This window comes from Dermacentor andersoni, chromosome 8 (genome assembly GCF_023375885.2).
Source record: "Dermacentor andersoni chromosome 8, qqDerAnde1_hic_scaffold, whole genome shotgun sequence".
In the NCBI taxonomy this organism is placed as follows: domain Eukaryota; kingdom Metazoa; phylum Arthropoda; class Arachnida; order Ixodida; family Ixodidae; genus Dermacentor; species Dermacentor andersoni.
In genome coordinates, this window is record NC_092821.1 from 119,878,190 (window position 1) to 119,901,032 (window position 22,843).

Genomic DNA, 22,843 nt, shown 5'->3' on the forward strand with positions numbered 1-22,843 from the left:
TGGTGTACAAGGAAAAGGAAAGGCTCACCATCACTGCTTCACCCGAGTGGCCTCACTGGAATTTCCCGTTCCGTCGCTCCGTACTAAGCGGTGTTCGGCGCCAGCCCTATTTCAAATAAATTCGGTCGAAAATTCACGCCGTGGATTCGGGAACAGTTCGAGTAAAGCGACTTTGTTATATCGAGAATACGCTCTACCTCTAAGACGAGAATAAACCCTCCTAAGCCCCCTCTCCCTTCCCCACCCTCTATGGTATTCTGGATCCGCCTCTGGTAGTAACGTAAAAGAAGAGATCCCAAAGTAAAAACTGGAAGCGCCACCTTCTACATACATATATTATTAAACATAAGATAATACGATCCTGTCGATTAATATAAAGGTTATCGAAATAAACCAGGAAAGTAGTGAGCAATCAATTGTTGTACAAGGGTATCACGAAAATGTAAATGAAAAGACGAGTGACAGATATAGAAAAGAAAATGATGTATATCGGAGGCGCACGAATATTCGAAATTTTGAATCCTCATCGAATAGTTCCTGCTATCCGATTGGGCTTCAGTTCGAGAATTCACTATTCAAAGTAGTCGAATACTCGTTTCTTTCGAATATATAAAGCATTAAAAAAAAACATTATATCGGAATCTCGAGGGAGAGAGAACGACGGTTTCGAGGACCGTTCTTTTGAGAATCTGGTGCGGGATATTTGCGGTTGTTTCCGGGCACAGCTAGGCAACAGTTTCTGGGCCAATAAGGCAGGGAACAGATAACTTATTCTCTCGCATAAATGTCCACGAATTCTATGAGACTCGTTTCGCGTTTTGGGAAGCCCTCATACAGATTCGTTCCGGTTCGTTATTTGGCTAGATTCATCGCGTTCGCTGCCCTTGAAAAAAATAAAAGAAAAAAATGTGGAGTGATATAGTATTACGCTTATCTGATACACATCGGCGTACAAAACACCTTCGAGAGCGGACACGACGAAATGAGGTGCGTTTATTCGTACTCGCTGAAAACAAAACAGAGGTAATTGAGAGTTTTTCGTGGCACCAACTGCTTTATTTATTTATTTTTTTCGAGCCTGCACCACTTGGTCAACTAAAGTGCGTAAACTGAACTGCCTGCACCACTTGGGAAAACGTGGTGGCACCTCGCGTGCCGAACGCTATATAAACGCAATAATTAAACGCAAAAGAAAGGGAAACAATAATGTCAGCGGCGATTTTTGAGGGGTTTTATCTGGATGGATGGATGGATGGATGGATGGATGGATGGATGGATGGATGGATGGATGGATGGATGGATGCTATGAGCGTACCCTTTGGAACGGGGCGGTGGGTTGCGCCACCAAGCTCTTGCTATTATAGTGCCCAATGTCCCACCTAGTTTAAAAAAGGGGGGAAAAAAAACTTACGATGAATTCCCATAACCAGTTTTCCTCCTATTGTGTCCTTTTTTTTTGCACGTCTCCGTTTTTGTCGTTTCCCTACTTCCACCAATCATCCAACCGCCTCTATTGCGGACATGTTTACTTTCCCTCTGCTCTCGCTGAACCCAAGGCCTTCAAGGAGTCCAGTGGTGCCTAAATCGACCGCTGGGCAGATATCTTTACATTCTAATAAACATGCTCCATCGTTTCCCTAGCTTTACCGCAGCAAGCGCATGCTTCTTCGTTCTTATATGTCGCTTTATAGGTGCACATCCTAAGGCATCCTGATCTGGCTTCGAAAAGTAATGAGCTTCCCTTTGAGTTATCATAAATTGTATATTTCCTTTCGTTTTTTCCTCTTAATTTTTTACTCGTGGAAGGTTTCTTTTCCATTGCCTCTGACTTTCCGCTTGACGTTCTTTGTTGCGGTGTTGCTCATCCTACAGGTCGCCTACTTGCTGGTAAGCTTCCTAGTTATTTTCCTCCATTGTGAATCAATGTTCTTTCTGTACAGATACCTCAACACTCTCCCAGTCCATTTACTTTCCTTCATACTCCTCAGTCCTTGTTCATAATTAATTTTACTGCGAGCTTCCCTCACTTCAAAGCTTGACCAGCCCATATCACCCTGCACAGATTCAATTGTAGTCTTCACGTCAGCGGCCATTGCGAGGCGTCTCACTGACCGTTGGTTGCCATCGAGTCCTGATTGTACCCCTGATTTCAAGCAAACAACCGCATCTCCAAAAGTAAGTCCTGGAACCAATCCACCCTCCCTCATACCCCGGAGCACCTCGAACCTATTGTATCTCCATAGCGCTCTGTGCTTCACTGTGTCTGCATTTCGCTTCCCCTTGATCTCTCTTGGCTCGACACCTCCGTCTGTCGGGCGCCGTTTTACTCGCCGACGGCAGCAAAGGGTGGTGATGGCGTATGCAACGTCACCCACTCCCCCCTCCCTGTTGGGTGGCGGGAGATTTGAATTTCGAAAAAGGTATTCTAACCCTTCAGATGAAATTTTCTCGTAAACTAAGTATTTTATTCACCCGAAACAAGATTGCGACGTTTCTCGAATGGTATTTAGACAGTAGTATCTGCCTTTAGTGTCCCTTTAAGGCCGGTGCAATGCAGGGATTAATGCTGGAACCCGGACTACACTTTGGGTTGCGGGTTCGCCGAAGCCTCCGCGTGCCGCATACCTCTCGTCACGACCCTGCGAAGAACTGCTCTCCACAAAAACCGCGGGGTCATGAACTCTCGTAAAAAATGGCTAGTGGCAACGGATATTATATGTCCGACGTTGGACTTAACGAAAGCGAGGCTGGTGAATCGCAGCTGGTCGCCTCATCTGTGGTCCATCCCCACTGAACTTTCCACCCTGAACCCTTCCAAAACCTTGCCTTGAATATGACTCTTCCGGTAATCCCTTCCTCTGGGGCTATCGTACGCTGTTATGGCCAGAGGAACATATATGATGCCATCTACAATTTTGTGGGCGAGTCAAAAAGAATTGCTCGCTAAAATTCTTTTTTTCCTTTTTATGATCACATAACCATTACTGTAATATTAAGATATTTTAGCCTTTGTATCTGTAATGGTCGGTATTTTATTTCGCAAGTACAAGTTGCTAATCTTATTTCACCTTATCTTCCCTAAAAAAATGATAACTATAATCAACGTTCACCGTCTTTTCATCTGATTCGTGGCCGATACCGCCATTTCACTAAGGAGCAACAACACCACCTCATCTCTCGAATACGCATTGTGATATCACCTACGTACGTGAAACGTGTCGCAACCAAAAATGCACTTTTCGCGTGTGCGGAAGAAACAATCAGAATTAACCTTCGTTCAAAAAGCGCGGGGATGAGAAGTCCATCAATTAGCTCCTCTCCAACTGTATATAACTTGTCTGCTACGATGACGAATGCTTTCTACTCTTGATCACGTTAGGTCAGCAGAATTCAAGAACATTGTCATTGACAAAGATATAGTTGGATCGCCAAATCAATGTAAAATCCTGTGCAGTGTGCGCATCCATGATAAAAGCGCAGCCAGCGCGCTGGCAGTTATTTTGCTTCAAGGAGAGCGGGCATGGCGCCGTACGTCTTGCTAGTGTCATAACAAAAAGTCAACATGGCCGCTGTGTCAGGCCCCGGAAGGCGTGGGCGGGGTGCGGTTTTGGGTGGAAACTGAAAACAACGTCGGGACTGCTCGCAGGTTCACAAGGTCAGCGTGACAGCGCCGGACCACGACCGCTACTTCGAAGAAGGCTCGCCTGGCGCCACCGCTTTGTCGTGTCAACTCGGCGGCTTGCTACGATCACGGGTAATATGATGAGCCATCGCCGCCTCGGAAATGGCCCTAGCCGACGACGAATGCCCGAGAGCCGACGGCATTCGAGTCCGAAAACTGCGGAGAAAACTGCAGGACCTTCGTGAGAGGGCCGTCGTGTCCGGTCTGTCCGACGACGATGTCTCGGCCGTCGTGGCCGAGGAGGTGGCGGCGAACGTTTCGCCGTCGGTCAGCGGCGGCCTGCTGCTCAAATGGGCCTTCATCGTGGCCACCCTGGCCTACGTCTGCTTCAACCGGGGCCTTCCGGACCTGGCCAACGACCGGTGTCTCGTGTACCCCGGGGGCCTGTACCTGGAGTTCACGCGGCCCGTGCTGCCGTGCGACTTCTGCCGCTCGCCGACCCAGGTGACGGAGTTGACCGAGATGAGCAAGGAGGAGTTCCTGCGCGTCGGCTATGCCGACAAGCCGATTGTGCTCAGGGGCGGCGCAGCGCACTGGAGGGCGATGCAGACGTTCAGCTACGAGTTCCTCCGGGACGTCTACCGCAACACGAGCGGAGCGTTCGAAGAGAGCCGCCGCTACTGCCAGTTCTTGAAGTCCGCCACCGACTTCGAGGATCTGGAGGACTTCTTCTCCATGCCGGACTCGCGTGTTCACATGTCGAGGCCGGAGGAAGAGCCGTGGTACGTGGGATGGTAAGTTCGAGCGAAGTTTTTAAACAGCCGTGGTTTTATGAATTGCAAGTCCCAGAAGTCGCTCGAGGCGCTGTCGAATTTATGTTTCGAGAAACTTAATTCTCATCATGTTCATTTCCTTGCCGTTCCCATCTCATTTATCTTTCTCTCTCTAACATCTCCAAGTTGTATTGAGCACATCGCTTCGAAGGAAAACTCGCATCCATAGCCAGACACAGGGGCATTGCAGTGTAATGATGTCATTATTTTTAGTGTCGGGTTTGGATATTCTGGCGACTCGCCATCGGTTACTGTTCTTGGTGTCCTGAAATCGCTCTGACATGATTCACTTTCTTTCAGGAGCAACTGTGACCAGAGGGTCGTCGCAACCCTGAGGAAGCACTACACTAGACCCGACTTCTTTCCCGAAGATTCCGAAGCTAGCGTCATCGACTGGATATTTATTGGATATGCGGGAAATGGAATTAAGACACATGTAAGACTGCATATTTCTTTCATGTTGAGAAAGTATAGGGTGTGAAACTACCAGTACGTGCACACTTTGTGGCAGCGTCCCTGGTAACACGTTCTTGGGAAATGTCAATATTTTCGCATGACTACTTCAGTGCAATTTCTTTCTTTTCTTTGGGTCAATAGCACCGTACATACCTGGCAGCTCTCCTGAATGTTTTCCACTTTGGGCTAATTCTACGATTTTATTAATGTTGTGTTCTGCTTGCAAAAACATGTTCATCACTATCTGAACTTACTGTTGGAAGTCCTCCGATTTTGAAAGGACATGAGATGGGGCATTTGCTTCGTGCAAGTCGACACAGGCAAGTTCCTGAAGCAGGCGAAATTGGCAACAACAAAGTCGGCTAGAAAAGGCACTGTGATCTAAAGACAGTGTGTTGCAACCTCCTTCTCTGCTGTTGCAAGCTTGCTGCTGCTTGTGTGCCGTGGGTAAAGGTTATCGTTAATGTTTGTATGCATTGCACGAAAGGCTATGCACAGATGACAAGGTTTAAATGCGTGCTGTAACTGCTTCCTTTATTTGTGTGGTGTTTGTAGAAGAGCTCCGAATTTTAGAATTTGCAGGTCAAATGGTATGAGCATGTGTTTTCTGTAGCTGTTATTGATCTGGCCAAGGCGCACACCGCCTTGGCCAGTTCAACAGAGAGAAGAACAGGCCAATAATTGCTAAATTTACGTTTTTTAAAGATAAACAAAACATAATAGAACATGGCTATAAATTCAAAGGCACGGAATTCGCTGCTCGCGAAGATTTTTCCCTTCAAACGCGCATCGCTCTACGCAAGCTCATTGCCTTCGCGAAAACAAAGGGCGTACCGTTGAAGTTAACCCTCGACAAACTGCGAGTAGATAACACTACTTACAGGTATGACTCGCTGTCCGATACCGTGGTACCAATTTCGCAATAGCTAGAAGTTAACCCGATAACATGCGCGTCTGACAACCCCTCTGCTGCGCAACATACACACATCGAGCCTTCGTACCTAGCTTTATCATTTACTAACATTCGTAGTATAATTTCTAAACGCACCGAAATCGTATCGTACTTGGAAAATAGTAACTGTGATATTATGGCACTAACGGAAACTTGGCTCTGTGACGGCGTGAATGACAGCGAAGTTTTTCCTGATACGGAGGACTATGTCATTTATCGCCGAGACAGACATAATCGAAGAGGAGGTGGTGTCTTGCTGGCAATAAAGAAGCACATCACTTCGTTTATAGTACCGATACCCTCCGCTATTGAGATAGTGTGGGTTTGTATAACATCGACACTATCAAAGTCACTTTACGGACTGTGTTACAGGCCTCCTGACAGCACTGATAACTTCGTTTCTAACTTGCGTGAGAATCTTACTGCTGTTCGTTCTAAATTCCCTAAAGCTGATATATTCATTCTTGGTGATTTTAATTTCCCGGACATAGATTGGCCTAACTTAAGAGGCAATTCGCGTGCATCTAATGACTTTGTCCAGCTCATCCTTGATTTTTCTTTTGAGCAACTAGTCCTCCAACCAACGCGCATTACTAACGTCTTAGACCTTGTTCTAACAACAGCACCTAATAGAGTCAGCGCCATTTCAATCACTGATGGGTTCAGTGACCACTCGTTATTAGAATTTACAGTTCGCACACCTTCATGTACACGTAATCTAACAACAAAACGAATATTTGACTATAAAAGAGCAGACTATAATGCCATTAACCGAGATTTACAAAGCTTTTCATCAAGATTTATCGCAACATTTTCTCAACGATCAGTCAACAAAAATTGGTGCTTGTTTAAAGAACAACTACTAGGTTTAGCAAATAAATACATACCTCAGATCTCATTTCGCACCAACTGCTCCAAACCATGGTTTAATAAAACTTTGAATGCGTTAAAAAACAAAAAGAAACGTTTATACAGGGCAGCCAAAAGTGTCAACACGTTAGGTTCGTGGAATAAACATAAAGCCTGCGAAAAAGCCTACTGCAGTTCTCTTCGTCGTGCAAAGCATAAATTCTTTTCCGATGATCTTCAGTCACTGATAAAAAATAATCCTAAGAAATTCTGGAAAACGATATCTCCTTCAAGCAGCACTGACACTCCCACACTCGTGGATAGCACTGGTCTTCCCATACCGCGAGAGCACTGCGCATCTGTATTTAACAACTACTTTCTTTCCACGTTCACAACGGAAGACCATTCCAATATGCCAAAGATGGCAGACTCTGATTACCAATATATGACTCCAATTACCGTAACAGCCGCTGGAATCGCTACTTTGATTAACAATCTCAAATTGTCGAGTAGTTCCGGATTTGATGGCATCAACACGAAAATCCTAAAGAATACAGTAGTCCCTTCCAGTACAATGCTTAGTCATATATTTCAGCAGTCCCTGTCAACAGGGGAGCTGCCGAATGATTGGAAAGTTGGCAAAATCATACCCATTTTCAAGTCAGGTGACAAGAGCGATGTGAGTAATTACCGTCCTATATCACTAACCAGCGTTCCCTGCAAGTTACTCGAACACATCATTTTTACTAATGTCGTTCATCACTTAGAATGTAATAACTTCTTTTTTAAACATCAGCATGGATTCAGAAAAGGCTTTTCATGTGAGACACAACTAATTGAATTCACTACGGATCTTTTTCAAAATATGGACGACAATGCTCAGACTGACTCAATATTCATCGACTTCGCTAAAGCATTTGATCGCGTGGCTCACTGTCGCCTCATTTCTAAACTCTCATGCTTAAACCTTGACGAACTAACAATTTCTTGGATAAGAAACTTTTTGTCTTTTCGAAAGCAGTCCACTGTCATTGACCAGTACTCTTCCTCTTTCAGTAACGTAACATCAGGCGTACCTCAGGGAAGTGTCCTTGGACCCTTACTCTTCCTGATTTTCATCAATGACTTGCCATTTAACATTACATCCAGTGTTCGACTATTCGCAGATGACTGCGTTATCTACCGTCAAATCCGCTCCCCCGCTGATCATATTGCTCTTCAACGTGACCTTCAATGTGTCACTAACTGGTGTTTGGATTGGCAAATGACCCTAAACACTAACAAATGCAAACTGATGACATTTACTCGCAAAAAGTCCTACTCCATTTTCAGTTACTCACTTGACAATGGTATCGTCGATCGCACATCTTCATACAAGTACCTTGGAATTATTCTAACACCTAGCCTTTCATGGTCATCCCACATTGAGAAAATAACGGCTAAAGCATCGCGCACTCTCGGATATTTAAAACGTAACCTTCGCAGCGCTCCTTCCCTCACAAGAAAGATAGCCTACCAGACATTAGTGCAACCGCAGCTCGAATTCGCAGCTTCTATATGGTCACCTCATCAGGCATATCTAATCCATCTTCTCGAGTCGATCCAAAACCGTGCTGCACGTTTCATTGCTAGAGATTATAGCCCATTTTCGAGCGTAACTAACATCAAGCTGTCGTTGTCGCTTTCATCTTTGGAATCGCGCAAAAATATAGCATTACTTTGTCTTCTGCACAAAATCATGCATAATGTACGTCCATCTACTTTACCACTCGTTCGTCCCTCCCGCACATCTAGACGCCTGCATAATCATCTCAGTTTCCAACGCATCTTCGGTCACACCAACGCATTCAACTGCTCAGCTTTGCCACGTGCGATTGCACTGTGGAATGGTCTTCCTGATAACCTCGCTGACATTAATGACCCATTAACCTTCAGACAAAAAATCACTGCGTATTTGGCTAGTACTTAGCTAAAAACAAGTATCTGTTCAGTTTTGTTACTTTTAACTTCATTGTTATTAATTTGTCAGCATTTGCTCTAAGGTTGCTTGCTTTACTGTATACTGAAAGCTAACACCTGTTCGTTTACCTTCCTTGCCTTTTATCTTTGTTTACTTCGCGTTCTTTGTTTATTATTTGATTCTCGTTTTGTTCATATTTATGTAACAAACACTATGTTTTTGCTCCGCATTTGTTATCTGTACCGCCCCCCTCACGCAATACTCCTTCTGGAGCCTGTGAGGTATATGAAATAAATAAAGCTTTTGCTAAAAGCAACTTTACAGATTTGTTCCAAAGCAAAGACAGCAGGCTACAAGCAGCTTTTATCTCATTCCAAACACCTGTAGCCAGATCTACAAAGGCAGTTTATGAACAACCCAGCTCTGGCCGTGGAATGTTGCTACTGAGTACAAGGATGTTGGTTTGAATCTCGGCCACAGTGGTTGTGCCTATGAGTGGGGGTAGCATGCAAAACACTTCTGTACCTGTAGATTTATGTGCATATTAAAATAACCCCAGGAGGTTGAAATCAATCCAGAGTGCCCAACTAAGGCATCTCTCGTAGCTTTGGAACGTTAAGACCCACAATTTTTTTTTTTTATCTAGGAACACACTTTGTCACGAGAAAAAGTTTTTGAATATTAACGTATTCTCAAAACTACAAACTTTTGCGAGATCACCCTGCGTACATTATTGTTGCCGCTGTGAAGAGGAGCGCCGTGAAACTGAACTGATGCAAACTGTTACAACCCTTTTTTTTTAGTGAGGTTGCATATGTAAAGAAAGCTTTGGTATGTAATGTTTGACATCCATTTAGGCTCTTGATCGAAGTGATCCTTATTCCTCTGCTCTTATTTCTGTAACATAAAGCAAATATGGCTGCTCCGAACAGACCATTGCAATTTTTATAGTAGTTAAGCCAACAGTCTGGCAACTATAGTTTCACCGATCGGCAGTTTCTGAAAACCAAGTTGGCAAACGCGAATATGCCGGACATGAGGAGCACAAGTGGCATACACAGCTGCTGTACCAGTGTCTCCGTATGTTGTTTGGGTTCTCATATGTGCTCTCTATTTGCGTTACACAAACTCGGAATTCAAGAACAATGCACCAGCTAGCCTGTGCATGAATTTCTTTTGAATTATTGCTGCAAGCGTTCCTTTTTTTTTTTTCCGTACAGTTTGTCCTGCCAGCATTTACTACCACTCTTTGACAAAGTGTGAGAACCACTGCTGTGGGCATAGAAGTGACTGAAAACCAAGAGTGTGTTGGCTTGCTGGTTTCAGCTTATCGGCAAGCGATCTTTTTCATTTGTAGTACGTGCCAACCTGTCTTACATTTAGCCGCTGACTTTTATGACTAACAAGACCGGGCCAGCGGTAATAACAGTGGCACCTGTTTTACCATTGTCAGTAAATGAAATTTAGTTATTGTGAGCACATGTCCTTCTTCTCCTATGCACAAGTTCTTAGCTGTCTCTCTGGGCATGTAGTTTTCTTTCACTGTGCATCAAAATGTAGCAAAGGTCACATGCTGGGACTAGCAAGTAGTCTTTACAGGGGACTGCGCATTAAACACCGAAACTTGTCATTCGTTTGTAACTATAGGAAGCATTCATGAAGGTTGACTCCTTTTTAAACGTCCTTTCATGCAAACAATATCGAAAAATGTGTGCAGTTGTTCTCACACCATGCCTAGAAGGTGAGCTCAGTGTGTTCCTAATGTGGCAAAATGGTTTGCCTTGAGCTGCGAGTCACTTGTGGATTGGTGGGAATGTCACTGGTGTTCTCGAGTGCTGTGAAGCTGCTTTTTGCATGCATATCACTTATAATGTTCTCCGAGTTTTCACCAAATCTGATTTGGGTGGCTGTTGTATTTCTTTCAGTACAGCTACCAAAGTCTATGCCATTCACATGTATCTTGAGTTTCTTTTTTCTGACACAGGCTTTAGCAGCAAGGTCCTGTAGATTGCTTCAACCCTTCGTGGCTGCATAATGGCTTGGTGTATGTGTGTGTGTGTGTGTGTACATGCGCACGTCGTGTTTCATCACTGTCCTCTTGAGCACCAAAGCCAAGCACTTGGCTATGCAAATCGCACGGCTACGCCTTGCAGCTCTAGCTAACCAGTCTGAATCTTCCTTTAAAACGACTGTAGCCTAATCTCTCTTGTCTGCCTTGTGCTGGATCTTTTTATTCCAGCTGGATTACGTCCTCCGTCCATCATGGCAAGCTCAGATCCGGGGAGCAAAGACCTGGACCCTGCTGCCACCGCCAGAGTGCGAGTCGGTGTGCGTGCCTTCGCTAAAGGTCACCATCAGGCCCGGTGACATTATAATGGTGAATACCAACCGCTGGTACCACAGCACACTGGTCGAGCCAGGCAACATCAGTATCACTATTGGATCAGAGTACGACTGAGGCTCGCATGATGCTTGATGCTGTGCCACAAGGGTGCAAGGAGTTGCCGCAGCCTCCTGTAATTTTTCAATGCCAAACCAGTCACATCAAAACCGGGGGTCACTGAGAGGGTCGAACTTCCCCAGCAGTTAGTTGGTCACAGTTTATGGGGCACGGTTGGGGTCACATCAACTATCCCTCATCACACGTGTGAAAACCGTGAGTGAGGCGTAGCGTAGCAGCAGTGGCCAGCTAAATTTGTCTACGCTCTAGCAAAAACAGGTATGAAATGACTGGGAATGCGGCGCTGCTGCAGTGGACCACTGGCTCCCCATGCATTACGCAAGTGACTGGGCAGGCATTGTAAAAATATAGTGGACTATGGAAATGACATTAACTGCTCAATGCCTTAACATTTAAACGTTTAATGCCATTTGCATGGTGCCACATAGACATACGTAACAACATTAAATATTAATGCTGCTTGCAGCATAGTGCATTGTCACTACTGATTTGGCCTTGAATTCGTACACTCGGTCCCAGCATTAGCAGTGACGGCTCCGCTCGGAAAAATACATTTCTGAAGTAACCTGAAATATCTAACGTAAGATATGTCTAGCAATAATGTATTCAGTGGCATTTATTGAACTTTTGATTGCTAAACAAACTCATTAAAAGATAATTTCCCGATTGGCAAACTTACTGCATTCACTGCAGCTATCATCATCACAATGTATAATGTAATTAGAAATGTGGACGTAGCAGCTTTAGGTATAATGGCATTAGGAAACTTTAAAGTCTTAGACTCTTAATGGGAATTGACCTCACCCCTGTGGCGTGAGCATTAAGCTGGTCAATGCCAACCACTGGTAAAACATCACGGTGGATAAGCCACATGACATCAGTATTAGCGCCACCGGATCAGAGTGCTGCTGAGGCTTGCCTAATACTTCACGTTGGCTTGCACAGCAAGCACGCAGCAGCAGCACTGTTGTGGCAGCTAGAGAGGTTACCTTGCCAAGACGGCAACTTCGCAGATCAAGTATGAATAGTTTTGCTTGCACCGCGTTATTGGAAATGCATACATGTGACCTACTGCTTTGCAGGAGTCTAAGTGCATTGCCTTAAATATATTAGCAAAGCATGCCATCTCACACATAATCCAACGAACACTTGTCCTGTACCATGGAGTACGAAAAAAAGAACAGGAACTGCTTCACTGCAACATTTTTTACCATAGGTAGTGCACCTCGGCTTACAGCCAAGTGTACTTTCATTACCACTCCCTTTTCTATGCACTACTGCGACTGTAAAATGCCAGAATCTTTATAAGCTGTCTTTGAGCTTAGCATGCATGCCTCAGTTAATGTGGCACAAGATGTCACTGCTGCGTGCTGCTTGAAGGTAAAGTATATAAAGGGACAGTAAAGGCAAACATTGAATCTATGTGCACTGGTTAGATTAGTTTTATGCTATGAGATGGCTTAGCTGCGGAGAAAATTGTGACTGAAAGAGACCGCATAGTTCTTCCACAAATCGAGTTGCCCTATGACGAACGGAGTGGCTTATGTAGGAAGCCTACACTGCGCCAGAAATCTCAGGGTAAAGCCATGCTTTACCAGGTGCTGCGGCCAGCCTTGAGTCAAAGGTCCCTACGTGGAGGGTGCCAGTACGAGAGTTTTATTCTTGGTAAAGGTTATGCTTTGGTAACCTTGGAGTAGTACTAATACATCACCTTATCTTGACTTTATGTTTGCCTTTATTGTCCAGACCGATGCCTTGTGCAGTATGAGCCGCGTTGCTTTCAAATGCGAGTCCCAAGTCTTTCACACATGTTCGTAGTAAAGACAATGCTATTTCTGTATCACAAACATGCAGCATGCCAAAATGTTAAAATAGTTTTCTAGAAGGTCATACAGCATTGTTTCGCTGTACACGTCAACTGTTTAAAGTAGAACATTCATGCATTCAATGTTTCGATGAAATGTGTGAGCTTGTTTGTCGTAGAGCTTGTAGTGTGGTGCAAGGTAGAGATAAGCCAGTAGATATTGCAAGGTATGCAGTGCTACCACAAAAATGAGCTTTTTTTCTGGTGATGTTTAGCATAGACAGATGCTTTCACTTTTGTAGCGGCTGAAAATTACGGTGACGAGAGTTACGCCAGATTTTGGTGGCCTTGACATGGAGATGAACTTCTTATAATGCCGTCGGAATAGTTCTTTGCTCAGTGTCATTTGATGATAGGGCTTTTTCCCAGTTAATGGAAGTCCTTGACCGGTGGTCAGCTCATATTATTGTTGAGTTTCATGTACAGTTCTTGTGCTTCCTACGCACACGTTCCAATGCAATAAGTCACCGGTTAAACCAGGCATTATGCCCGAAATTGTTGGGCTTTGGCAATAACACAGTATAAAACTGTTTTGTCATTTCTGTGTGAATTGTTGTGCAGTCGAACCTTGCTATAACGAAGTCGTATTCAATGTGAAAATACATTCATTGTAGCTCATATTTATGGTATCCATTACAGGCTAATGTCGGCGAGGAAAATTTTAGGTTTACTTTGTTATATGCAATAATTTGTTACATCTGTGTTCGTTATATCATGGTTTGACTGTGTTAGTATTTTTATATCTAGTCCTTTTGTACCAAAGTATTGCATGTTCAAGGGTCGTGCAAGAGCCAATTACCTGGCATTTAACAGGTTCGCTTTTCCGCTGTTATATCTTATCTTTGAAGCAGCGTATTTTTGAAGGCTCATAATAGTGTGTGAATGCTACAAGGTTTTACGCATGTGTACGTAAACGCATTTATAAAGTTGTCTTTCCGTCACCACTTGACAAAGCTTGCCTTGGCTGCAAGGTTCACCCAAATGTGCGACAGCCTTTTATGCCACTTTCTAGATTTCAGGTTTCAAGTCAGCAAACTATGACCTGTGATGCTCTGTGGTCATTGTTATTTGCACATTCTGGCGTGATGGCATTTTGTCATTTGTGTGCTAACTACACGGATGCATTCAATATGTTACTATATTGCCAAAATGTTGGGTACCTTGCTACGCGTGCACTATGCTCCACGTGTAGCGGCGTTGCGTAAATTGTAGCTGTTTGTTGTTGTACCCAGGCTGATTTAGCGTGCTTTCAGTATACAGTATTGTAGACGAAGTTTGTTAACGTAACCGGTAATTGTCAGATGTGGTATTGTTAGGAGTGGAACTGCCCTCTATACAGTTTTTTAACACTCCCGTTCGCTTCTCTAACGCCTAACATAGCATCCTGAAAGATTGCATCAATGCAGACATGCCGCTGTGTTAACTTTGCAGTGTACGAAGTAAGAAAGAAAAAACAAATATTAAAGCTCAGGAATAGACAGTATGCAAGTATGAATAGAAGCCCGAGGTTCGACCTCACTTTTGTACGGCAGCTGTGTTATACTTATTTCCTGTTTCTGCCACTTTCCCTGAAACACGTGTCACAGTTCTTTTTGTCTCCGAGGCTCTTTGCTTTCCTGCAATTCACCATCATTAGCGTTTACTAGAACATTAATACAGAAATTAAAAACCAGGGACTTACCCAAGGGGGAGGCAGAGCCGAGAAATAAAATTATGATCAATCCATACATCACAATGCAGTTCTACATGATAGAGGCGAATGGAGGAAATCAAACAGCACAACACAACATGTGATAGTACACAACATGAGTATACTGAACAACCAGTGTTAACACTGTTGACATTTATACTTAGTGTGACCAACTGTCACGCAAAGCCAAGACAGCGCACTCGGCACTCTGCCAAGAATGCCGTCGCTTGTAGACGTGTCCAGCACTAGTAATGCGAAATCTAGAGAATGTATATCCCAAAGTGATTGCATAAGAATACTAATACCATGCCCCCATTTTCTCTGTTGTTTTCCGGTACCAACCACTGCCGTCCTTACTCTCGAGGATGGTGTCGCCTCCTTATGCGCCCTCAGCTTAGGAGAGAGACATTGGTTTGTGTTGTACCTTGGCAGTCATTCCAAGTGACATTGTCCTCCAACACTTATACTGCGGTCACCTCGCCCTCTACTGAAAGAAGGGTCATTGACCATTAATGTGTCGCTACAATATAAACATGCTCGCCTGTTCTGCATTCGGAAACTGGTGGCGGTAGTCATTTCTTGCGATGACGGAGGATAGTAACATGAGCCATGACAGTGCGTTTCAGAGCCCGCTTTTAGACGGGTCACAAATTTCTGAAAGACAAGTCCGAGTGCTTAACGAGCAGATGAAGGCAATAACGCAGACGGATAGAACTTGCCGGATTATTTTTTGAGTGTGACGGCTTCCGAGTATGTGAAACCGCTGCGTTAATGGTTTCTGAACACGTTGCAGACTTTTTATGTTGGAGTCTGATATATGGAAGTAATCACAGTGGTGCAAGGTCGAAGCAAAAAAAATACATGTGCAAGTTGACTTTGACTGGTTTAAATTTTAGATAGTTCATATGCTCAGGTGGCCCTGAATGAAAGTGTATTTTATTATAAGCTCAAGTTTGCTGTGCTCACATGCGCATGCGACTTTGTGGCATTTTCTTTCCATTAGAATACTGCACTTTAGGCAGTATTGTGTTCACAGTCTAGGCTACACTGGTATAACGTATCTGTTTGCTACAATGTAGTGGGCGTTCATCAACGTGTAGCTACATAATTATGTATTTGCATAAGTGTGTGCTTTCTTGTGAAGAAGTGGTTGTTATTTCTTGTGCAATGAATGGTTGACTGCTAGGTAGACCTGTTACGATTTACATATTACACTTAGTCTAGGAAAGCTCTATGCTCCAGTAGGTGCACTTTACAAAGCAGTAAACGAAGTGTGCCGCGACAGCGCACGCTGAAAATGTCTCGCTACATGCATAAGCTCGAGTCAAATCGTGCTCTCACAGTTAATGTGTTGCGATGGCACCATTTCAAGCACTGCAACCTGGCACTGAATTTTCATTGGTTCGGCAAAGTCTTGCCAATAATAACTGCACTTGTTCATCCATGGCACTTCTTGTATTTTGCGCGCTTTCTGATGCATACAAACTTCTCGAGCCCTGGGCTCAAGCGTCGGGTGACACGACTTCGGCAGAGCTGAGCCTTGCCAATATGGTTAGGGAAGAAGAAACATTCACAAAAGCATACAATTCAGTTTGTGCAACCAGGATGGTGGTGGGTTTAGTCTTCTTCACCACATAGCTATTCGGGAAATGGTATGAACCTGGAACATTGAGGTTGTATTGTGCCAGAGGGCCAGCTGTGAGCACTCAAGCAAACTCGCATCTTCTTTTCTAAATTGTTTGGGTCGAAGCAGTAGCGAAGCTGTTAGGTTGGGTTCACCAACCTCAACACTCGTGCAGCACAAGTGCGATGGCTGTGCCACTTCAAAGCTCTAATAAAATCACTTTATGAAGATAAAATTCACTTTGGACTCTGCTGTTATGACTAATTTTTGCTCACTTCAGCTACAATTTGTAAGTGTGAAGAGAAAGTCTATGACATTGCAGATGCCTCTTACCAGCTCCCATTGAGCACCGCTGCCACTGGCAGCTTTTGTAGCAGCAGCGGATCACTTGATGAGGTTGTTCCGTAACATAGTTGAAGACAGTAATGCCAATAAATAAGCATAACAAGGACAGTCATGAGAATGACAACTTTAGTGGCACTTTTTTTGTGCTGACTCAGGTTTTCCAGTACGACGAACAAGCTAGCCCAAATTATTGGCTTGTGTTTGTATTAGTATACCAACAGCTCCTGCTTTGTCCCAAATTTAGCTACTGGGAGTTGGTACTTGCTTCTGCACAAAATGTGCACTGTTCCTGCATCCGACTGCCTCAAAACTTCCGGTAAACGTGTTTGACGTGCAAGAATTTTTGAGCAGTTGCTGGCTCACTGCAGGGCGTACTTATACCAAAGGTTTAGCAAGGTCAGACACCCAACTGTCACATTGGTTTTACTTGTGCATTTGCTACGTGTTAGAAGCTCAAGGGCATGTACATTTCTATTTGCTAAAGTACATCCCTAAGGAATGGCCACTTTGCTGACAACTATCAGCGATTACAAGCAATACCGTTTTCCTGGTGCTACACTTCTACAATGAATGACCTTGCTTTTGAACGAGGCACTGTTTCAGGGTTTTGTCACCGTCCTATTTACAACGTGAACTAAAAGAAAGTCAATAAAATGTTCCACAGCATGCTTTACTTTGGTCACTTTCTTTATTCCTTCATTTGTACACAAACATTGTTTGGCACGCACATTTGTACAGTGCAACACTGGTTCTGCATTCAAAGCAGTGCGATGAGATCAGTGCATGCCATGTGTTTATTTGGTTACCAAAAGCAGGGCACGGACCGTTTGTTTCAAGGTTTGGAGATTCAAAGAACGATTTGACGATGCTGCACAGGGCTTTTGCTTAGCACAGAGCTCCGTCGAGTCTTGGTGTTGTACCTGGCTTGGCCTTGAACGTGAACTAGATGGCTTTAATATGCACGCTTGAAAAACAGTGCAATGCTCGCTCTTTGCCAAAATTGAATCAGAGTTGCCCTTCATGACATCAATTGAATGCACTGCAGTTTTTTTGCTGCCAGATGTCAAAAATACTCTGTCTGCAAGTTGTACACGCAAATTGTAAACCACTGCACATTCTTTGCGACGCTTCCCAATGACAATTGCCCAGTGTGCCGTTGTTACAAAAGAACGGGTGATGGCCATAATGGCTTTCCAGTCACCACGATGCATTACAGGTAATGAAGAAACGGGGTACCTTTAACACCATTATACGCTGGTGCTACTAGTACAACTACACTCTTGGGCAAAGTTGCACCCTTTGGAGTGCCCCTTCTGCCACACAACAATAATAGTCATCTGCCTTGATGCGTTTCCTTTCTTTAACGCTGCGAGCCCGGTACTTTCCAGTAACGAACGGCATGCGCGTTATCAGCATGATAGCATTCCCGACAGGAAAGTAGCGGGCGCGGCGTTTTCAAGAAAGGAAACGCATCAAGGCAGATGACGATTATTGTGTGGCAGAAGGGGCAATCCAAAGGGTGTAACTTTGCCTAAGAGTGTACCTTCTGTACCTTGCTGCAATGATGTCCAAGTTCTTGTATGCAAAATGACATTTAGGTTAACGCGAGGAGGACAGACCAAGGTATGCCAGACCAGGTTGTTTCCCGACAGCCCATTCACAGAAAGCAGGCTTCCGAATTCTAGAGGAAGGTCACTCTAGAACTTAAGCAAAATGTCCTTAGGACATCATACTGGTAGTCTTCAATCTCATATTTAATACATCTTATACCACATGAAAGACATGTCCGTGAAGTTTGTTCAATTAACCCCATAAAGCCCAAGCGCCATTCAAAAAAAAAAAATTGAACAGGTTCACAAAACATTCCTGCCCCTCCCCCACCCCCCCCCCCCCAAAAAAAACTTCCACTGTAGTATAATTCATCAGCACCAGGTTTTTCTCATCTATCCAGAATTGGATGTTATGTATAAAAAATGTTACTATGCATAGGCTTTACATTAAGTTCCCTACATACAAACCATAGTTTAGAAATTACAAGCCCAGCATAGAAGAAAGGATACGTTGGGCTTTTTGGGGTTAAAGACATACCAGCCAAGTTCATGAAAGATGTTGACAGCGCTAGGAAAGATGAAACACAAACATGAAACGCACATGCAATGTTTGTTTTGCCTCTCTTAGCCCTGTAAACATTTTTCCCAATGCCAGTAACAAACTAGCTTTGCTTTCAGCAACAGCAGCCTGCTAAGACCTGGCGTTGCGTTCAGTTTCCATCAGGCATTCCCGCACAAGAATGCGTGCATGCACTATGCCTCGCTTGAGGCGCTCGGCTGATGACTTGCTTCCAGCGTACGTGGGCCGAATGTCGCGCCCGAGTTCCTCGATGACCGCGAGGAGCTGCGTGTATTTGGACGTCTGCGGATGACGGGCCGCATCACCAGCAACCAGGCCCATGTTGACGGCGCCTGGGCTGTGGCTTGTCTGGAGGGGTGTGCCGGGCTGGCTCTGGCCAGGAGAGTCAGTTGAGCGAGAGTCCTCGTCCATGACCTGCATCAGGCACGAAAGACAATGTACTGTATTTACTCGATCACAAGTCCCCTCCAGGTGCAACATGTACCCGAATGTAAGGGAAAGTTATGATGATTTGTTCTTGCTCAGAAAAATAAAATTTATTGCATTTGAGCTTCAGCAGACCAGCAATCATCAATAGCCCTGAGCACCTCATCTTTGATGCCATCTACCATGTCATCCTAACTATAGCGTCTAGAATCCAAATTAAAGACGGGGGCTGACAGATGGAAACGCACTAAGAGACAAAAAGTTGTACATAAGCAGAGATATAGTTCCTCAGACAGGCTGGTTGACGTTTCAATAAGGGGACCCATCTTTTTCAAAGGCAGCCTTGTCATCCTTAGTGTGTGAGATTTAAAGGGTTAGTAGTGCTAAACCAGACAAGAATGACGAGTATAGCACATGGATTTGCCTAACTTGCAGCTAACGCCTCCAAGGTTTCAGGCCAATGGCTGCAGCCATGGTGCTTGCGTTGAAACATTTACGGCCCGCCGCAATGCCAGACTCCTCTACTGAGCACCAGCTGCTGCCACGTAATCTCGTAACAGTGAGCGAAGAAAAAATGAGGCACTCTCCTACTCGGATGAAGCTTGCCGGTATCTTAAAGAAAGGAGCATCTAAATGTACAAGAGAGCAATAGCTTTCTCCCACACACTCGGTATGAGAGAGAGTAGGCTTATTATATGTGAAAAGCTGAGAAAGATTGACCTGAACTACTGTGCACTCAGCAATGGGGTAAGAGGAACAAGAGGAGATGGAAGAAAGTGACGATAACGACAGAAAAGTACATTTGCATGAATTGAAAAAAAAAAAACTGGAAAGACTTGTTATAACCGCAAATGAAGTTAATTTTCTCAAAAAATCCGCAACAGCCTTTATGGCCTGAGAGTGTTTTGGTCGTGTGCCAGAAAGAAGGCTTTCAGGAAGTGGCCGGTTTTCAATGCATGCCAGAGATTTAGCCTATGACACTGAAAAAAGCAATTAGCATCTCCATTGTGCGCTCATTCACCGGCCAACCATCACAGGTGTTTGCGCATGTTGCGAATGGCACCAAACACATTGAGCACTAATGCTGACCCAGAAGTCGTCTGTGGCACTTTTCCCAGTATCGGCAAATGCACTTGCAAGTACCTTGAATTGGTAGCACCTGGGCCATGATATTGTAACAACGCCTTTCACTCGAGTCTATGCCACTCATAATTCCCGTTTATAGCTGGCTGATCCCATGAATAACTAGAACAAAGCACTGCTCTGACACATGCTGTGTGAAAAGGAATGGAAAGAAATTTAATTGAAAACCGCATCGCTACAACACAAAATCTCAGCCCTGCTTCTTTTTATGTTCCGCCTTTACAGGACAAGCTTTCCAGGATTCACTCATTTGTGCTTGAGCTCCTCTTTTCTGTCCAGCTTCTACACTGTCGAGTGTTCTGTCTAATTCTTTCCATTAGGTTCTTCTCATCGGAGCGTTTCGCGTAGTGTGAACAGGTCGCTACAACACAAGGTAGCCCTGAGCTCTCCATTCGATGACTTTCCTGTAGAGTTTAAGCTCCGCACGCCAAGACCTCTTCACTTCACGTGAGCACTCCTGAAGAACACATCTGCCGCAGTTTGCGCAGCAGCTAGTTGTTACAATGGCCTGACTGTAACACGCAAGTCCACAGTGTCTCGTACTCGACACCACGCAGACAGAAGCTGCTGTAAATTGACAAGACATACCAAGTCATAACACCGAGGCCGCCTCCGACTGAGCTCGACTCACCTCAATGGACTTCAGTAGCCACTGATGAAGCATATCACCGGTACCGGAAAGCAACAGGTGAGAAGTCTCGCGCCTACGAGAGAGAAAAAAAAAAAGAGTAAGCATCGTTGAAAGCTGTCGAAAACGACCGCCCTACACAGTCGTGCAATGCAGCAGCATCGTTAGAAAAGGCACTGTTTAGCAAGATATGTCGCCCTGTCGTCTGCAAGCCGTCGGTCACCGCGCGCGCGTGCAGCCAAGTGCCCGCGCCCTGCGACGCCGGGTTGCGTTTAACGACTGCCAGAGGGTTGAAAGATCGCCCAGAGGGTTGAAAGATCGCCCACAGGGTTAGGACCGCGTTCGCGTAACGAAGCCCCAGGCCACGTGCCACACGCAAACGACTGTTTCTACCGGTTTCCCCACTAGGTTTTACTGCGACAGTAGTTCAAAATAAAGTCGTCCCACTGGTTGGCGTCGTTTTGCGAAGCTTGTGCCTGTCACTAATTAAAGGCAGCGCTAAAGTAGCACCTGGACACGAAAGACGAAACGCGGCGCCGACTTCCTAACTATAGCCCAAACCGAATCTTTCGAAATTTCTTTCAACGTTTATGTAACTCCCGTTGTACCCATTGGCACGGATCCGCTGGTCTCGGCCGTCACTCGTCTCGTCACAGGCCCGGCGTCTTCTGGAGGGACACCGCTTCGGTTTCGCTTCCACCGTGTTCCTAGCTTCTGCTGCACCTGGCTCTTTCGTGACCCCTCGATTTTGCAGCGTCGCCGGACTCTCACGATCGCATTCCGCTCGAGTGTGAACTTCTGCGCGGCGCCCGCGAAGTCCAGGCGTCCGTTCGCAAGCTCCTGCGTTGGCACTCTCTTCGGTCCAGCGTTTGCGATGGGCCCGCATGCGTTCCCTCGCTGCTTCTTTGAGAGCTTCGACTCGCTCAGCTCGAGTCAACTGACGCGAACATCCGGGCTCTTCGCTGGACATTCTACCTTCCACTGGCAATCGAAGAAAAATTTCTAAGCACGTTTCCATCAACTGTACCCACGACAGGGTCATCTGATCACACAGAACCTTCGTACATGAACTGGTCATCTGCGAACAATTAACTATCTGCTCACGCAAAAATTGTGATAACCTTGCATAGCTCGCGCCAAACCGCACGCAAGTCGCCTATCGCGGTTGCCTTTTAAGTCATGTTTGCATCTTGTGGAAGCGAAAGTCGATTTTACGCGCTTTTACATGTGGTCACGGAGCTTTGGCGAAGAGACGTAGGACAGGAGGTCGCGTACCCATTTTCTAACCCCTCATTACTACTGTCGCAGTAAATGCATCCCCAGGAGCAGTCGACAAATCGTCCAACACCCTCGGCGAAGTGTTTCCGAGAATTTTTGGCAAGGAGCGTCTTTTATGTTCAGCGCGAATCATTAAGACACCGCGCGCGTGTTGCACCTGGTTGCACTGCGATGCCTAATGAATCTTCGGGCCTCGCGACGCGTCAAGAGATGACTGCGGTGCGGGGTCAGCGGGTTCGGAAATCGTCCTCAAAGTTTAGCGCGCTAGCTCGATACATTCGAAAAGAAAGTATCGAAAAATGTGAACGTACGCTAGGACCCGACATCATGCAGAGAGGTTTTACAAAATTCGGGAGCTCCTCACAAGTTTCAGCCTGCCGTGATGCGAAAACCTATGACACCGCAAAATAAAACAGAACGCGACGAAAGGGAAATTGAAATAATGGGAAGCATTCTTTTATTAACGGGAGCGTCGAAAAGCGGAAGCGCACATAAAGTGTAGGAAGCTTGCAAACTTTGAAGACGTCTACATCTTCTCAATAACAAAAAAATACAAGTGTAAAAAATAATTGCTGATGCCAA

The 22,843-nt window shown here is 45.0% G+C and overlaps 2 protein-coding genes across 4 annotated transcripts; one reads left to right on the forward strand and one right to left on the reverse strand.

Moving 5' to 3' along the window:
• The first annotated feature begins 3,561 nt into the window (after nucleotides 1-3,561).
• LOC126529113 (uncharacterized) lies at nucleotides 3,562-17,324 on the forward strand. The gene is made up of 3 exons (XM_050176717.2): nucleotides 3,562-4,416; nucleotides 4,756-4,891; nucleotides 10,912-17,324. The coding sequence occupies exons 1-3, from the start codon at nucleotides 3,785-3,787 to the stop codon at nucleotides 11,128-11,130; spliced, it is 987 nt and encodes a 328-aa protein (XP_050032674.1). The 5' UTR covers nucleotides 3,562-3,784; the 3' UTR covers nucleotides 11,131-17,324.
• A 1-nt stretch (nucleotide 17,325) lies between these two features.
• LOC126529119 (cyclin-dependent kinase 2-associated protein 1-like) lies at nucleotides 17,326-22,733 on the reverse strand. 3 transcript variants are annotated; one of them, XM_050176725.3, is made up of 3 exons: nucleotides 22,626-22,733; nucleotides 20,987-21,059; nucleotides 17,326-19,200 (listed from the first exon to the last, which is right to left on the reverse strand). In XM_050176725.3, the coding sequence occupies exons 2-3, from the start codon at nucleotides 21,017-21,019 to the stop codon at nucleotides 18,898-18,900; spliced, it is 336 nt and encodes a 111-aa protein (XP_050032682.1). In that variant the 5' UTR covers nucleotides 21,020-21,059; nucleotides 22,626-22,733; the 3' UTR covers nucleotides 17,326-18,897. The 3 variants fall into 3 exon arrangements, with proteins under 3 accessions (XP_050032682.1, XP_050032681.1, XP_050032680.2); XM_050176724.3 differs by having other exon boundaries at nucleotides 22,573-22,709; XM_050176723.3 differs by lacking the exon at nucleotides 22,626-22,733 and adding an exon at nucleotides 21,592-22,509.
• Between the last annotated feature and the right edge of the window lie 110 nt (nucleotides 22,734-22,843).

Excerpts from the sequence above, each read along its gene's own strand:
- LOC126529119 (XM_050176723.3), bottom strand. The coding sequence starts at position 22,061 with ATGACCAGTTCATGTACGAAGGTTCTGTGTGATCAGATGACCCTGTCG. Across the intron at positions 21,060-21,591 it reads CAGCGGATCCGTGCCAATGG|GCGCGAGACTTCTCACCTGT; the intron begins GTACAACGGGAG and ends TCTCTCTCGTAG. Across the intron at positions 19,201-20,986 it reads GGCTACTGAAGTCCATTGAG|GTCATGGACGAGGACTCTCG; the intron begins GTGAGTCGAGCT and ends TGCCTGATGCAG.
- LOC126529113 (XM_050176717.2), top strand. The coding sequence starts at position 3,785 with ATGGCCCTAGCCGACGACGAATGCCCGAGAGCCGACGGCATTCGAGTC. Across the intron at positions 4,417-4,755 it reads GAGCCGTGGTACGTGGGATG|GAGCAACTGTGACCAGAGGG; the intron begins GTAAGTTCGAGC and ends ACTTTCTTTCAG. Across the intron at positions 4,892-10,911 it reads GAAATGGAATTAAGACACAT|CTGGATTACGTCCTCCGTCC; the intron begins GTAAGACTGCAT and ends TTTTTATTCCAG.